The 16,844-nt window shown below is 35.0% G+C and overlaps 1 protein-coding gene across 1 annotated transcript in view; it reads left to right on the top strand.

The window, feature by feature from the left end:
• Positions 1 to 16,844, top strand: part of KCTD9 (potassium channel tetramerization domain containing 9) — a 30,698-nt gene that overhangs the window by 7,504 nt on the left and 6,350 nt on the right. Inside the window, exons 2-9 of the mRNA XM_012435334.2 lie at positions 4,318 to 4,439; positions 6,239 to 6,282; positions 9,870 to 9,966; positions 10,550 to 10,608; positions 10,799 to 10,927; positions 13,589 to 13,656; positions 13,745 to 13,840; positions 14,571 to 14,720. Of these exons, the coding sequence (XP_012290757.1) occupies positions 4,318 to 4,439; positions 6,239 to 6,282; positions 9,870 to 9,966; positions 10,550 to 10,608; positions 10,799 to 10,927; positions 13,589 to 13,656; positions 13,745 to 13,840; positions 14,571 to 14,720 (765 nt within the window). The remainder of the gene's footprint in view (positions 1 to 4,317; positions 4,440 to 6,238; positions 6,283 to 9,869; positions 9,967 to 10,549; positions 10,609 to 10,798; positions 10,928 to 13,588; positions 13,657 to 13,744; positions 13,841 to 14,570; positions 14,721 to 16,844) is intronic.

The raw sequence follows: 16,844 nt of genomic DNA, 5'->3' as shown, positions 1-16,844 counted from the left end.
ACATTTATACCTGTAGTTTTTTACCCTAATGACAGTGTAAGAGACTTAAATGAATATGACAGATTGTCATACAAAAAAGGTGTGTCCTAGTTCGACACTCAACATTCAAGAAATATTTATCAAAGGCCTATTATAAGCCAGGTAATGTACCATTTAGGTAGGTGGATCCTTTCATTTGAACCTATGGCAGTTATTAGTAGAAAAACTCAGGGATGTACCTCTTCAGTGCTGCTCATCAGCTTTACCAAGGGATAATTGGTCACCTCTATTCACAGAATACATAAAAACTTTTTGCAAATAAAAATTTTTTTATTGCCGGGTGCGGTGGCTCACGCCTGTAATCCCAGCACTTTGGGAGGCCGAGGCAGGTGGATCACGAGGTCAAGAGATTGAGACCATCCTGGTCAACATGGTGAAACCCCGTCTCTACTAAAAATACAAAAAATTAGCTGAGCATGGTGGCGTGTGGCTGTAATCCCAGCTACTCAGGAGGCTGAGGCAGGAGAATTGCCTGAACCCAGGAGGCGGAGGTTGCGGTGAGCTGAGATCGCGCCATTGCACTCCAGCCTGGGTAACAAGAGAGAAACTCTGTCTCAAAAAAAAAAAAATTTTATTGAACCTTAGGATCTAGGCAGAAAGCCAGATTAGAAAATATTTAGTGATGTGGTAAATTGTTTTTGATACTTTATTAGGATTGATTTAAGTGCCAATAAAATAAAAGTTGAATTCAATTTGTACCTAGACTGTGCTCCTTAGTAGTTTACAGCCTACAAAGAAATACCTATTGTACCTTGATTGCCTTGAGAATAGTTCTTTCCAAACAGTATTTATGGTTTTTTTTTTCTATTGTGTGGTCAAATTTGACTTCAATGGGGAAGAAAGGGAAGATGGCAACATCCCAACCCTCTAAATAAAACAGAAAACAGGTCTTGAGTTGTGTTTTATCAGTTTGTTACTTTGAGTTCCTATATCATGGAAAAGCCTAACAGAATTAAAACGGGGGGTTTTTTCCTTCATTTTTTCCTACTTTTTAGAATAGTACTGTCTAATAGAACGACTGAAATAATGGAAATTTGTGCTATTTAATATGGTAACCTCTAGCTAATGTGGCAGTTGAGCACTTGAATTGTGGCTACTGTGACTGAACTGCATTTAAACTTTTAATTTTAATAAATTAAAATTCAAATAAACTCATACAGCTATTGGCTTCCACATTGGACAGCACAGCTTTAAAACATGGAAGGTGGCCTTTATTTTCACAGGGACACAGCTGATCCACAGAAAAGCCAAGTCAATCATATGGAAGTAGATGGCAATTCAAGTTAGTGTATTTTGAATAAGTCATATAAGATCGTAAGCTCTAATATTTACATTAAGTATAGAAGTATAGACAGATGCATTCAACTTGCTTCTATTTTACGGCATGGCCAACAGAGCAGTGAAAGAGATGCTGAGAGAGAAACTTGATGTTAGGGCAAGGAGGGGATATCAGGCAAAAGAAAGCCACATTGAGGTATAAGAGGCAAAAGAAAGATTTAGAAAATTCTTTGTATAATGGCAGCTATGCCAAGAACATTGAATTGGAAGAGAGGTGCTTCTTACCCTCCTCTCATGGCACCTTCCTGACTGTAGTAGTTGTTGTGTATCTGCTTTGGTCAGTCTCTCGCTCCTTTGCATGTTTGCTGCTCTCTTCTCTGTCTTTACTCTCTTCGCTCCTTGTCTTAACAGAACCCTAGCTTTGCTGTGTGCAATGCTTTAGGTACTGTATTTCTCTTCCCTTTCTCCCAGGAATGTGTACAGCGCAGTTACAGAATTCCTAACTGTGATGCAGAGGTGAACAGTACTAAGAAATATGGGACATATTTTACTCAGGCTTTAATTATTTATGGCAAACCTGCTGTAAGACACTGTCCCAGGTGCTTTGCATTATTTTTTTATTGTGGTAAAAAATACAACAAAATTTATGATTTTAACCATTTTTAAAATGTATAATTCATTGACATCTTTTACATACACAGTGTATGTAACCATCACCATACTGTTTATTTTTAGTACTTGGTCATCATCTCAAACAGAAACTGTACCCACTAAGAAGTAACTCTCCATTCCCATCTGTGCCTTGGTAGCCTTTATTCTGCTATCTGTCTCTATGAATTTGCCTGTTTTGGGTACTTCCATGTGAGTGGTATCATAGAATATTTGTCCATTTATGTGACTGGCTTACTTCATTTAGAATACTGTCAGAAAGGTCCATCCACATTACAGCATGTGTCAGAATTCATGTCTCTTCTCTTCTCCCTCTCCCTCTGCTTTCTTTCTTTTCTTGCTTTCCTTTGTTTTTTCTTTCCTTTCCTTTGTCCTTTCTTTTCTTTTTCCTTTCCTTTTTTCTTTTCCATCCCGTCATATCCAGGCTGAAGTGCAGTTTCCTGATCTTGGCTCACAGCAGCCTTGACTTGGCAGGCTCAGATGATCCTCCTGTCTCAGCCTCCCAAGCAGCTGGGACTACAGGCACATGCCACCATGCTTAGCTACTTTTTGTATTTTTTGGTAGAGACTGTGTTTCACCATGTTGGCCAGGCAGATCTCAAACTCCTGGGCTTAAGTGATCCACCTGCCTCAGCCTCTCAAAGTGCTGGGATTACAGGCATGAGCCACTGTACCTGGCCTCATTGTTTCTTATTGCTGAGTAATATTCAATTGTATATATATATATATACCATATTTTATTTACACAATTACCTGCTTATAGACACTTGGGTTGTACTTTATTTTTTATAATGAACTTAGTTCTGCTTAAATTTTTCTTGCCTTCAATGCTTTGCAAAATGCCCCAGCACTCTTCTGGCTTTCATCCTTCTGATCCGAGAGAAAAAAGTTGGAATCTGAGTACTCTGCTTTTGAAAAACTGTACACTCCTATGTTACTGAGCAGCTTTTTCCATGTCCTCTGTTCACTTTATTTATTTAACTGTCTACTGTAGAAACTGTCTACTGTATTCCAGTCACTAGTGGACAGAGGACCAGCCTTAGTGCTCACTTCATACGGCATCTTGACATAATAATCTAGGGACATCCATGAGCTCACTGATTGTGCTTCATGTTTAGCTCTTCACCTGTGCTTTTTTCCTTTTTTGTGTGTGTTTGTAGCTTTTTTGAGACAAAGCCTCACTATGTCACACAGGCTGGAGTGCAGTGGTGCAACCTTGGCTCACTGCAAGCTCTGCCTCCCTGGTTCAAGCTATTCTCGTGCCTCAGCCTCTGGAGTATCTAGTCATGCGCCACCACACCTGGCTGATTTTTGTATTTTAGTAAAGATGGGGTTTCTCCTTGTTGGCCTGGCTGGTCTCAAACTCCTGGCCTTAAGTGGTCTGCCTGTCTCAGCCTCACAAAGTGCTGGGATTACAGGCATGAGCTACTGTGTCCAACCCTCACCTACTTTTTATTCCTAACTTTCAGAGGTCATAACTGATAATGATGCAACTGTACAACTCAGCCACTGGGAACCCATAGTTACATTTAGGACCAGGGCACAAAATTCATTTATGTGTAGAGATTCTCAGCTCCCTGCTTAAACAGTTGCGTGTGTCTTGTGCATATATCAGACTACTTGATTCAAAGCAGGACAGATCAATTCACTGTCACCCAGGTGTGTGTTCTGTTTGTAATGTTAGATGCTAAAATCTGGCTTAGTGAAGAATTACATAAATGAGGTGGGAAGTTACCTTTTCTGTGATAGTTGATGTAGTTAATGGTATGATAAACAGCACCAGAACACTCTTATTCTAAGGATGAACAGCACCAGAGCACTATTATAAGGATGAATTTATTTATTAAATAAATAATAAAAGGGCAACAGAATAGGGACTTACTAGGTCTCAGGCACTTTGCTAAGCTCTTAGGTATGAACTCATCTCATAATAACCTTCTGAGGTAGGTGCTACTGTTTTCTTCATTTCTAGTTGAAGCAACAGAAGCATAAATAGATTGACTCAAGTTGACAGCTAGAAAGTGTCAGACTCTAGATTGAAGTATAGGTTATTTTACTTCAGAACTGGAGCACTATTTAACTCACCTTAGGATTGTAGATTGTTTTTGGTCAGAGATGATTTCTTATGTCTAGTTTAGAAGTCTGCAGTGTTAGGCATCAAGCGAATAAATGAGTCATAGAAGAAAAGGGGGCACTGTTAAGAACCTCTTGAAGTCTCCTTTTATATGATAACCTGATTTTTTCTAGTCCTGTTCTAATGTGATGGTTTGTAACTTGTTGGGGATAAAATTTATTAAATAAGTTGTTCATATTCATCTGGTGTGTTTACAGGTGGTTGCTGTATATGGAACTTTATCTGATTTGCTTTCTGTGGCCAGCAGTAAACTCGGCATAAAAGCCACCAGTGTGTATAATGGGAAAGGTGGACTGATTGATGATATTGCTTTGATCAGGTAACCTTCACCTTTTAATAAGCTGTCAACAGTATACCTCAAGTTCTTGGTGCTATGCTGTTTCCCTTAAGTAGTAATTTAATCACTGTTAAGAATACAGGATTTTGGCTAGTGATGACCTAGAAGTTGCTGTTTGGAATTTAAATCATTTGGGCTTAAGGTGTATTGATCAGATAGAAAACGCTTAGTACATTTCAGTATACTGATAGTGTTTCTGCATAGTTCATATATGGCTATGAGGAAATTTCTTCTCTATGGTACTAGAGAAGGATCTAATAAGACATGCAGTTTTTAACATTAAAAATCTAATTCATCTCTTCACTTTTATAGGCACCTGCTTATTAATCATTTCTTAAGAATGCTTTGCATTTTATAAACATTACAGAGGCCGGATTTTGTGCAAACTTTATAAATATGATAGGATTCTAAGTAGAGATAGCACCAGTGATCCACCATAATTTAGGCTTATTTGTTTGTTCTTTAAATTTCCCAGGCAGATTTATCTCTTAAAAAAAAAGTGTGTAGTTTACCTTACTTCATCTTCACAAGGTCAGAGAATTTTGGAGCAGAAAGATGCTTAACAAAGAAGATGGTAGAATGAACACAAATTAAGTATTGACTATACCAGTTATGTTATAATTGCTTTGTCTGACTTGTACCATTTAATTTTCAAAACATGAGTTTTTTTAATTGATGATGTGAAGATAATGATGCTCTAACTTACAGCAGTAATATACTAAGTTTATCTCCATATAAATCCAGATCAAAATGACCTTTCAGTATAATAATACTGCTTTTGAAGTTAGTCAGTTCTAGACTCCTCATTTTACAGATGAGGAAACTAATTACTTGTGAAATTGAGAGACTTACCTAGGTCATACAGCTAGTTCGGTTTTGTTAATGAAAAGAAAACAGATTTTTATACCAAACTGAAAAAGTTAACTGGCATGGTGAACAAGTAGGAAATATTACACACTACATTTTAAATCCAAATAAATTAGGATAATTAGTTTTTCAATATATATCTCCCAGCTTCTTTCAGTTTATAAGGAAAGCTGAGTCACATTGTTGAATGATGGTCTGCATCAATCTAACTTTATCCTTAAGAAACACAAACTCTGCCTCTTAGAAAAATTCAGCGTGTCCTATGAGTCTTATAGGAAATAAAAATTTCTACAATGGAAGGTCATAAGTGAAGCCTTCTTAGCTATAAAATATCTGTTTATTTGTTTTTGGTTCACAATATAGTATCTGGTGTAATTGCTTGGGGAAGAGGATGTATACTGATTGTCCAGAACTGTGGGTTATGTGGAACCATTTACATTTGTGTGTGTGGTAGATGTGTGGTGGGTAAACACTGATAGCAGAGTTACTTCCAGTTATATTTTTCCTAGATTTAATATGACACTTTATTTCATCTCCAAAGCACACAACAGCTAATGATTTAGGGGTAAAAAATTTAAAGAAAAAAGAGTTGGCTGTGGCTTTAATCTATCCTTTGAGCATAATTATTCATTCTCAATTGATAAGAAAGCCGAATTCCCATAATTTGTGTAGTGGGATTTTTTTCCCCCATTTCAAAAGTACTTTCATGTGCAAGATCTTATTTTTGAATTTAAATTCAAAGACAGTTAAGTTCAGAGGGTTAAACAAAGCATTGGAAACTTAGCTTCTTTGCAGTCTAGATTGATAGCAAAACCTATCTTTATATAATTCTAAGGAACAGTTTCTATAAACAACAGATAATTAATGTGATTTTTAGATTTTGATGGTGGCTTTTTAAATTTTGATTTCCCCAGGGATGATGATGTTTTGTTTGTGTGTGAAGGAGAGCCATTTATTGGTAAGTGACTTCCTTAAAGCCAATTTTATCTGCCAAAATAATAATAAAAAAAAGGATGGAATGGCAGTTATTTTAAATGAGGCCCTTAAGCTTAAACATTAAAAATGATCTGATGGCTGGATTCAGATCTTCTCACTCTTTGATTCTGCACTGGATATATATGTATATGTTAAAGTAAATTTTTTCCGATATGATCATATTTTAGTAGATGTCTCGTCTTTTGCATGGTTTTAAAATGCTTTTGAGGTGTATATATTCATTAACTTTAACATGTTAAGGTAGTTTTGATTTTAGAAACAATTATTTTGTTTCAAAATTTTTTCTCTGCTAGTAAATGTCAAAATTTCTCTAAGTGTTGTATCACGTATTTGTGAGTAAATACTGCTTGCATAAGTAGTGTTTAACAATATTTCCCAGTGATCAAATCAGTCAAAAAATGACTTGATATCAACCATATACACACAGGTGTGCACATACTCTATCTCTTGATTTGGAAGAAAGCTTATAGTTTTATATCTTAAAATAAAAGGCCTAAAGTAAGATAAAGTATTTGATTTATTTCACTCCATACAGTCAACACTGAATATTTAAGTATTTTTAAAGCATCATCCTAATTGCATTTGGTGAGTGGAAGTAGTTTTCAGGATTGTTGCACAGGCAGTTGCCAACTTAGAAGTAAGTGCATACTCTTGTCTGTCTGTCTCTACCTTAAAACTGTGAGCAAGAACTTCTCATCTTCTTTTATCCATTGGCCTAACAGTGATTGGCAGGCAGTGGTCTCTTAATTGGTCCACTGCATACAAACACAATAAAAAGTGATCAATTAAGATTTATTTTAGTTTATTGTTATTAACTCATGGATTTTAAAATATTTGTTATGTTTTCATCCTCTGCATTTATTGATGTTCAGATTGTTTTAACTTTTGGCCACCGGAAATCTCTTCAGGTCTTTTTAAGGCAACCCTGTTAGATTTTATAGCTTGCTTATTATCTGGAATAAAAGGTGTTCATCTTAACCTTTTCCTGTCCCAGACCTGGATCAACATTTTTCCAACAATCCTTGATTTCTTTTAGTGGGAAGTGTCATTCTAAGGCAAATCCGGGGAGGCTCTTTGCTATTGGGTCCATCATTGTCTCTATGCCTTTGGTGGACAGAATTGAAAATATGTAGGTAGAGATAAAATTTATATATAATATATATTATAGGTTATAAAGTTTATATGCCATATATAACAGAATATGGATACTAATACTTAAAGTTTATATTTAGGATTATAAGGGTTTACTTATCCTCTTCTATCTTACATCTGTGTCTCCTTTCTTCCTTATCAATAATCCTGACTTTCAGGGACACAGGTACTAATTGACTTATAAAGTCACATACTCATTTACTTTGCCCCTCACAGAACACACCTAAAAGTGTCACAGTAACAAACCTAATACTTTCAGTACCAATATGATTACTAAAATGTTAAATGTTTTCCATATGCTAAATCCTTTCTCCCTTTACTTAAAAAATAAGTGTATTGTTTCTGCATTGTCAGAACATATAGCCATTGTATATTATACTATCTCCCTTAATACCCTCATTTAATTTTACTTCAAGTATACACTTACCTCCAATCTTTTTGTTATGTTGCCGGGGGTTATCTGAAACTTGTTTTCTAGTAGATTTCTCTCCAAGAAACTATGAGAATAATATTCTCTGACATCTTCCAATGGCAAGATACCATTGCCATCCACCATCTTTATATAATTTTGATATAACGTATATGTCAAAGCTTATCAAATTATAAACTTTAGTATGTATAGTTTATGTTAATTATACCTCAGCAAAGCTGTTGAAAAATCCTTGGTTCACATTATTTTCCTTTGAATATCTTAAATTTGTTGCTGCATTTTATTCTGCCTTGAAGTTTTGGTCTCAAAAAATCTGATCTTTTTTATGTGATTATTTTCCACAGATCACCCAAAGGATATTTCTCTTTCTTTAAAGTACAGTAATTTTAGTAGAATATTTCTTGGTGTTCTGAGTTGTTCTGCATTGATTTTCTTAGTATGTGATGGATCCTTTCAATATATAGTTTCAAGTGTATATATTTTTAAATTTCAGTAAAGTTTTCTTGAAGTTTACTTTTTTTGTTGTTGTTCACTTTGATTTGATTTCCTTATTTCAGCACTTTATTGTATGTATGGTGGATCTTTTACACTTGTTTTTTACGTTGGAAACTTTTTCCTTTTTATTTTTTATTTTTTTTTTGAGAGAGGGCCTCACTTCATCACCCAGGCTATAGTGCAGTGACATGATCTTGGCTCACTATAGCTTCAAACTCCTGGGCTCAAGTGATTCTCCTGCCTCACGCCCCACAAGCAGCTGGGACTACAGATGTGTGCCACCATGCCTGGCTATTTTTTTTGCATTTTTTGTAGAGATGAGGTTTTGCCATGTTGCCCAGGCTGGTCTCGAACTCCTGAGCTCAAGTAATCCCCCTGCCTCAGCTTCCCAAAGGATTACAGTCATGAGCCGCCGTGTCTGGCCATTTCCTTTTAATTTTTCAAGCTATTCTCTTTGTTACCTTTTCTTTCCCTTAAGTCATTGTCTATTATGTTTAATAACTCTTGTATTTCTTTTGCTTTAATCTTTATTTTTAAAATGGTTTTTCATTTATTTCTAATTCTCTCCTGAGTTCTTGCTATTCATTTCTGAATTTTTAAATTCTGGTTTATATTGTTATTTTATACCTTGTATAAACTTCTTTTAGCATGTTTTGGAATATTAGATTATAATTTTGATCTATTTTGTGGGTATTTCTGGAATGTTTTCATTATCTATAAGGACATTATTTTAACACCTTTGTATGACATTTGATCAATCCCTTTGTATTGCTTATTTTTATGTGACATTAGTTTTTCTTAACTTGAAAAGAGGGCTGACTTAGGACAGTTTTTCTAATTTCATGGCTTTAGAGTTCCCTTTTCCGTTGTTTTTGGGAAGTGTTCAAAAATATAGAACTCATTTTCTGATATATTCTGGTCTATTAGACCTCTTATTTCGTCTCGACCCTTTCTTTTTTTTTTTTTTTGGTCTCTGTTGTCTTTGTTGCATTCGACTTGGATTATTTTCCCAGCATCTTACTGGTATGGAGCTCTGTCCTTAGAAGGGAGTTTCGGCCATGTGGTTTTGAGAGTTTATTTTTAGCCCTATCAGATCTTACTGCAAACTACTTGCATCACCCATTTTTGGGGTGATCTCAATCTGTTGTTCTCTGCTAGACTTACTAAGCAATGAAGTCAGTATCCATGGATGGCTTTGACATTTGTGGGTTCATCATATACCCTGTTGCTTCTCTCTGCTTTTTCTTTCACAGGCGCTGAAAGCATGCTGCTCTTATAGCTGTTGGTATTGGTGGGACTACCTTATCACCTAGTGTTGTTTTAGATGCAGTCTATGGGTTTGGGTATTGCTGTCCTAGTAGCTCTGGTATGCTTTTATTATGTGTGTATTCAGTTTAAAAAATTATGCCATTGCCATCTTCCCAGAATCCTCAATCTTAATATTTTTATTATTTTCTACATGTCATCTCTAGATCCTCAGACAGATTCTAAGCAGCCTGAAGGATTGTCAGGATTCCACACAGATTGGCTAACATTAAATGTTGGAGGGCGGTACTTTACAACTACACGGTAGGTCTGTGTGTATGTGTGTTAGAGAGAAAGAGAATGCAAAAGGAACACTGTGTACCTTTGTTCTTCAATTTGCTGATTTCCTTAAAATATATTCAGATGCAGCTTAAATATACTATGTGATCTGAAGCCATTTTTTATAACTTTTTTTGAAGAAAAAAGTAAAAAAATGGTTCATTCCAGAGAAGGCATAAAAGGCATCACTTCAGTGTTTTAAAACATGCTTTTCAGATGTTGAATAATAAACACACATTACAAGTAAAAATTAACACTACTGAAATTTGTAGAGACTACAACTGCTTTTGTTAAAGGGCAGAAAAATATAAGTTTGGAAGATCAAGAATATTATTATGTAGTAGCTTGCTAACAAGATAGACAAGTAGTTAAATCAAAGGAAGTACCCGATTAGAAGGGATCTGATAAATGGCAACTTACTGCACGTTTTTGTTCCCCAGCGTTACTCCTACCAGGTTGTAGCATGCATCTTTTTGAGAGAGCAGCTGGGATCGAGTATACTCTTGACTTAAATATGTTTGTTTATAAAGACAAATGGAGAAATCAATTTTTTTCCCTGAATTCTTAGGAGCACTTTAGTGAATAAAGAACCTGACAGTATGCTGGCCCACATGTTTAAGGACAAAGGTGAGTATAACACATTGTTTTCACATTCTGTGTTACCTGTTTTGTATCTGTACTGACTTTATAACTTCTAACCTAATAATCTCAGTTTTAAGAGTAAAAACTTACTGATATATTAAGCAAATTTTTCCTCATACATTTCTGACTTAATTTTTTGTTTATGGGGGACTTTCTTTATTATATGGTAACACAGGTGTCTGGGGAAATAAGCAGGATCATAGAGGAGCTTTCTTAATTGACCGAAGTCCTGAGTACTTTGAACCCATTTTGAACTACTTGCGTCATGGACAGCTCATTGTAAATGATGGCATTAACTTACTGGGTGAGTTTATGAAGACTTCCAATATAATTATCTAACTACTCACATTTTTGTAAGTTTAAGATTTTAATTTTGTTTCACTCGGTATGTTTCCATAATTTTTTTTCTATTTTTTAAACTAAATGTTTTCACATGTATATAAGTGTATATAGGTGTAGAAATAGATTTAGCACAGGTAGTCCTTCAGGTAGGTAGTCTTTGTACATATGGATAAATATCTAAGCCATACACTTCAACTTTATATTCTAAATTGCTTTAGATTCTATCACAAGTGACTTGAAAGGATTTTGTTGTGTCTTCTTTTTAAGCATTGAATTGTGAGTGTAACTTGGCTCCAAGTTATGGATATTCTCCACATTATGTGAGAACTAGAGTAGTCAAGAGGGGAAATCGTGCTTTGCAATCATAAATCTGGACTCGAGTCTTGACTCTACAACTTGCTAACTTGGGGAAACTAACTTGGGGAAAATTTTTCTGAGTCATATTAGAAAAATGAGTGTTAAAAGCACTCTTGTCCCTATCTACATCACAAGATTTTTGTGAAGGTTCATAGAGGGGAATGTAGACAAAAGCCCCTATAAAACACTGGTTGCACATTTGGAAGCAAACAGGCCTCCAAGTGACTGAAGTTGATCTGATGTTAGTACTTGAGGAATGGTAGGCAGTTGGCAATCTTGAGGTTACACGCCTGCCAACTTCAGCACATCACTGCCATGTGGGAACATGGACAGATGTAGCGTACCAGAACCTTGGTTTTTAAAGAAAACCTGGGTATCTAAAATTTTATGTGAAATATTTTTATTTTGAAAACATGACACGCTGAACACATCAGAATCAGCCTGAGGACTGCTAGCTTACAGTTTCTATAGTGAAATACAAAGTACCCACTAACTTTTAGTGTTGCCATATCAAACTTTATATTCCCTTTAAAATGTACCTATTGCCAAAAAAAAAAAAAGACACTATTTGACCTTTTTGGCTAGTTCTATAACTTTATAACTAAATTCTGGTTGCTTTCTATTTCTCCCATTTTAGTTTTTCCTCAAATTATTGATAGCATTTTATATCAAACTTGTCTAGAAAATAATGTTAGAAATATATATATATCCATGCTATGTCACACATCTGCAAACCAAGGTATTACCAAGATTTGCTAGTTTTTTCTTTTTCATGTTTCTCAACCATTTCTTTTATTTGTTCAAGTGTTCAAAAAGCAGAGCTCTCTGCTGGATTCGTTTTATAAAGAATTGTTTTTAGTTAATACAGTTTCCATCCCAACTCTACATTGCCTACAGGTTGCCTCAAGTAATTATATGGTTTAAAACAATGTACAGTAATTTCACTAACACCAAAAAGTAGTAGTGAGTGGCAGAGCTAGTATTCAAATCCAGATTTTACTTGTGCTAATAGTAAAATATACTAAATATTTCTTCCTTTCTTCTATCTACTGTTCTTCATGTGTGTCTTTTGTATTTCTTTTCTTTTTTTTTTTTGAGACGGAATCTCACTCTGTCACCTAGACTGGAGTGCGGGGGCATGATCTCAGCTAACTGCAACTTTTGCTGCCTGGGTTCAAGCGATTCTCCTGCCTCAGCTTCCCTAGTAGCTGGGATTACAGGCATGCACCACCATGCCCAGCTAATATTTGTTTTATTTTTTAGTGGAGATGGGGTTTCACTATGTTGGCTGGGCTGGTCTCGAGGTCTCCTGATCTCAAGTGATTTGCCCGCCTCAGCCTCCCAAAGTGCTGGGATTTCAGGTGTGAGCCACTGTGCCCGGCCTGTCTTTGATATTTATAAGGCTTCTCAGGAAGTTTTAAAGGTTTAATTCTAAACCTAGAATTAGAAACGTATTAGATCTTAGCAAATTGAGAGTGTGGCCCACAAGAACCTCTTTTATAATATGTTGGTTTCCACCAGAGATATTTATCTTAGTGTGCCTGCCCATTCAGGAAGAATCCAAAGATTATGCCACTCTGACTGGACTGGATTCCTCCTAAAGGGGAAATCTGGACTGTGTATGCCAGAGTGGCAACCTGATGCTATACCTTGGATGACCTTTGTTTTGCAGTTGGATTATTGACCACAGAGTTTGGTTTTCACGGAAAAGATTGTATTATTCTTCCCAAATAACTGTAGTTTTCTGTATCTAGTTACCCTTATTAGCTTGTAAGTGTTTGAAGGGAGGGATTATGTTTAATACTTTCTTTGTAATTCCAGAGTTCTAAGTAGCTTTTTACTAGGTAGACAGCCAACTGAATGATTGAGGTTTTCTCATTTGAAAGATAATGGAACCCAAATGTATTCCCACACATTCTGATGTTTATTAACAGATTAGAATTAGTAAAAATACCAAGTCATTTAAAGGATGTACATATTTTTTTTTACCAAGTTAAAGTAAATGATAGATGAAACCCTTATTATTTACAAATATTTTTAAATTTTATTCTGCTATGAGAAAGATTTCTGAATTATACTTTTGACATTTTTTGTGAAGCCATCATTTTCTGATTCAGTATGTAAAAGATACTTGTGGCAAACCTGTTCAGATCTAAAACATCAATTAAATGTTAAGATTATGTGAACTAATCGTATTTTATTACATTCACAATGAATGTAATACATTCACTAAATTAGTGTTTCAGAATCATTTTTGTTTTGATAGGTGTGTTAGAAGAAGCAAGATTTTTTGGTATTGACTCATTGATTGAACACCTAGAAGTGGCAATAAAGGTAAGCCTGGTTTTACATTAGCCACTTATTAAATTTATTGTAGCTACCTCCCAAAAGACTCTACTAATTTCTTAATATCTTTTCCAAGAATTCTCAACCACCAGAGGATCATTCACCAATATCCCGAAAGGAATTTGTCCGATTTTTGCTAGCAACTCCAACCAAGTCAGAACTGCGATGCCAGGTAATTAAAGCAGACTTTTATATGAATTATTTCTGTCAGCAAATCTGTGAATAAAATTTTACATTCTTCTAATGTTTTGGGGGTTTTTTTTTGTTTGTTTTATTTTCCTTTTATGTGCAAGATATAATTTAATTATGGGTCATAGCATTGATTTAGTTCTGAAATGGTTAGCCAAAAAGAGATGCAATAATAGCCTTTTTTTATTGTCTAATTATATCACATGTAGCAGTTTGTGAATCATGCATGGAAATTGCAGCAGTTTTTTAAAAGTCAGTATTTGTACGTTTGCAATATACAGGCTGATCAGTGGCAAATACTTTTACTTATGTGTACTGTAGCATTTCAGATTTTTAAAGACCACAGTACTCATTTCTGCCTAATAAATCGTCTTGATTTATTGAATTAATAAAATAATTTAAATATAATTAGGTTTAACTAAACACTTACTAGCAGATCGAGGACTAACAGGGATCCCTGTTTAGAAACTTCTACAGATAAATGAATTACAGCCAGGCTATATACTCTAATATACTTAGAGTTTATTTTATGAGGAACCTATTTAATGAAACTTCTTTTATGTATCTAAATTCCATTTTGATCATGTTTTATAATAAACTCCAAGTGACTGAACTGCCAATTTCTTCTAAAAACAATTTGGTGGTTAGCTATAGTAATTAAATTTAATACAGATGATTTAATTATAGTGACAATTTGTGCTTTTTTATTTCAGGGTTTGAACTTCAGTGGTGCTGATCTTTCTCGTTTGGACCTTCGATACATTAACTTCAAAATGGCCAATTTAAGTCGCTGTAATCTTGCACATGCAAATCTTTGCTGTGCAAATCTTGAACGAGCTGATCTCTCTGGATCAGTGCTTGACGTAAGTATCATTTTAGGCTACAAGAGAAAATTAAATTTTTAGTCTATTGAACGGTCTCAAAGAGCCTTTGAGACAGGAATTATAACTATCTTTTACTGGAGCTTTTATTTGAAAACAGATAATTTATTATGTTGATATATGACTGAAGGGTCAGAAAGTGAAATGGATTTGGTTTTGCAAGTTTAATATCCTTTCTTAAACATAGACCTGAAAGGTTTAGCAACTAATAAGAAATTAAATCTTGGAATTAGCTCCTGATCTCCTTGATATACTGTACTTTATTTATCAGGACTCATATTTTCAGCAAATTATAAAGGTAAAGCTGAAAGGAACCTTGAAATCTATTCAACCTCATTTCTGGAATGGGAAAATGTTATTGCTCAAGAAGAATTTGACAGAGATATTTTGAAATAAACATGGTATGCATCAGTCTGGAAGTTAACATCTCAGTGGCCTTTTCCCTCTCTCTACATATATACGTATTTATATATATATATATTTATAACAATTATCTGTGTTTATTTGAAGTTAGAGGATATATTCAGACCAATGAAATCTATTAACTTTTAACAACTGTAAGTTCCTTATCACCAAGGCCCATGTCTGTATGTCTTTTGAATTAATAGCATCTTGCTTTTGGCAGTCATTTATTGAATTATTATAATTTGGGTTTACTCATTAGCTGCAGCTTATTTTTCCATGAGGTTTTGTATCAGAGCTAGTAACAAAATCTACCAAATACACATTTTAGTTATTTTCACTGTCCTTATTCTGTCTTATCATGAAGAGTCAGGTTGGTAGCAAAATAGGAAAAAGATTAACATCATCAAAAAAAAAAGTAACAAAATAGATAGACCGCTAGCCAGACTAATAAAAAAAAAAAATTAAAAAAAATTTAAAAATAAAAATAAAAAAAATAATAAAAAAAATAAAAAAAATAATAAAAAAAATAATAAAAAAAAATAAAAAATAAAAATAAAAAAAAATAAATAAAAAAGTTTGAAGGACCTAGTCTTTAAATAGAGGCAGCTTCATTTATGTTAAGGACAAAAAAAAAGACTTTTGTCAAAAACTCTTTTGAGATAAGTAAACATAATTTAAAACTCTTGGCTGGGTGTGGTGGCTCACGCCCATAATCCCAGCACTTTTGGGAGGCTAAGGCAGACAGATGACTTGAGGTTAGGAGTTCAAGACCAGCCTGGCCAACATGGTGAAACCCCGTCTCTGCTAAAAATACAATAATTAGCCAGGCATGGTGGTGCACGCCTGTAATCCCAGCTACTCGGAAGGCTGAGGCAGGAGAATCACTTGAACTTGGGAGGTGGAGTTGCAGTGAGCCGAGATAGCACCACTGCACTCCATCCTGGGTGACGGAGTGAGACTTTGTCTCAAAAAAACAAAACAAAACAAAAAAATAAACTCTTAAAACATATATTTTCTGCCATTTTACTTTCTGTTCTGCATTACACATTGTGACTTGGCTGCTCAGGGTTGATAATGTTGCAATGGCTGGTGCAGAAAGACCCAACAAGCATCCTGTTAAGTGTTTTGTAGCTAAATAATGCCTTTAAATGCTGGCATTCTTATTCTGACCTCTGAGTTGAAGGCAGTAGGAGCATCTTTGGATTTCAAGAATTTCACTTAGAACATCAAGATTCCTACAGTAATAAGATAAAATCCATATCACTAAGTTTATGCCTTCCTTAGTCATACATTTTGACTGTTTCATTGTCATGCATAGGAGTGTTTATAAAAATAGGCATAGAGATGTCATAGTTCTGACTCTCCCAACTTTTTTATCTAAACCATTATGTTTCATGTAAAATGAACATGCTGTTGTTAATTTGCATTTGTTTTTTAAAAAACAGTTGTTTAAAAAAATATTTTTTAATGTTCCCAGTTCTTTTTTTTTTTTTTTTTTTTGAGACGGAGTTTCGCTCGTTACCCAGGCTAGAGTGCAATGGCACGATCTCGGCTCAGCGCAACCTCCGCCTCCTGGGTTCAGGCAATTCTCCTGCCTCAGCCTCCTGAGTAGCTGGGATTACAGGCACGCGCCACCATGCCCAGCTAATTTTTTGTATTAGTAGAGACGGAGTTTCACCATGTTGACCAGGATGGTCTCGA

This window comes from Aotus nancymaae, unplaced genomic scaffold, assembly GCF_030222135.1.
Source record: "Aotus nancymaae isolate 86718 unplaced genomic scaffold, 86718_ANA_hifiasm-v0.15.2.pri h1tg000079l, whole genome shotgun sequence".
Classification (NCBI taxonomy): Eukaryota; Metazoa; Chordata; class Mammalia; order Primates; family Aotidae; genus Aotus; species Aotus nancymaae.
The sequence above is the reverse complement of the archived record's forward strand: the minus strand, read 5'-3'. Positions and strand labels throughout refer to the sequence as shown.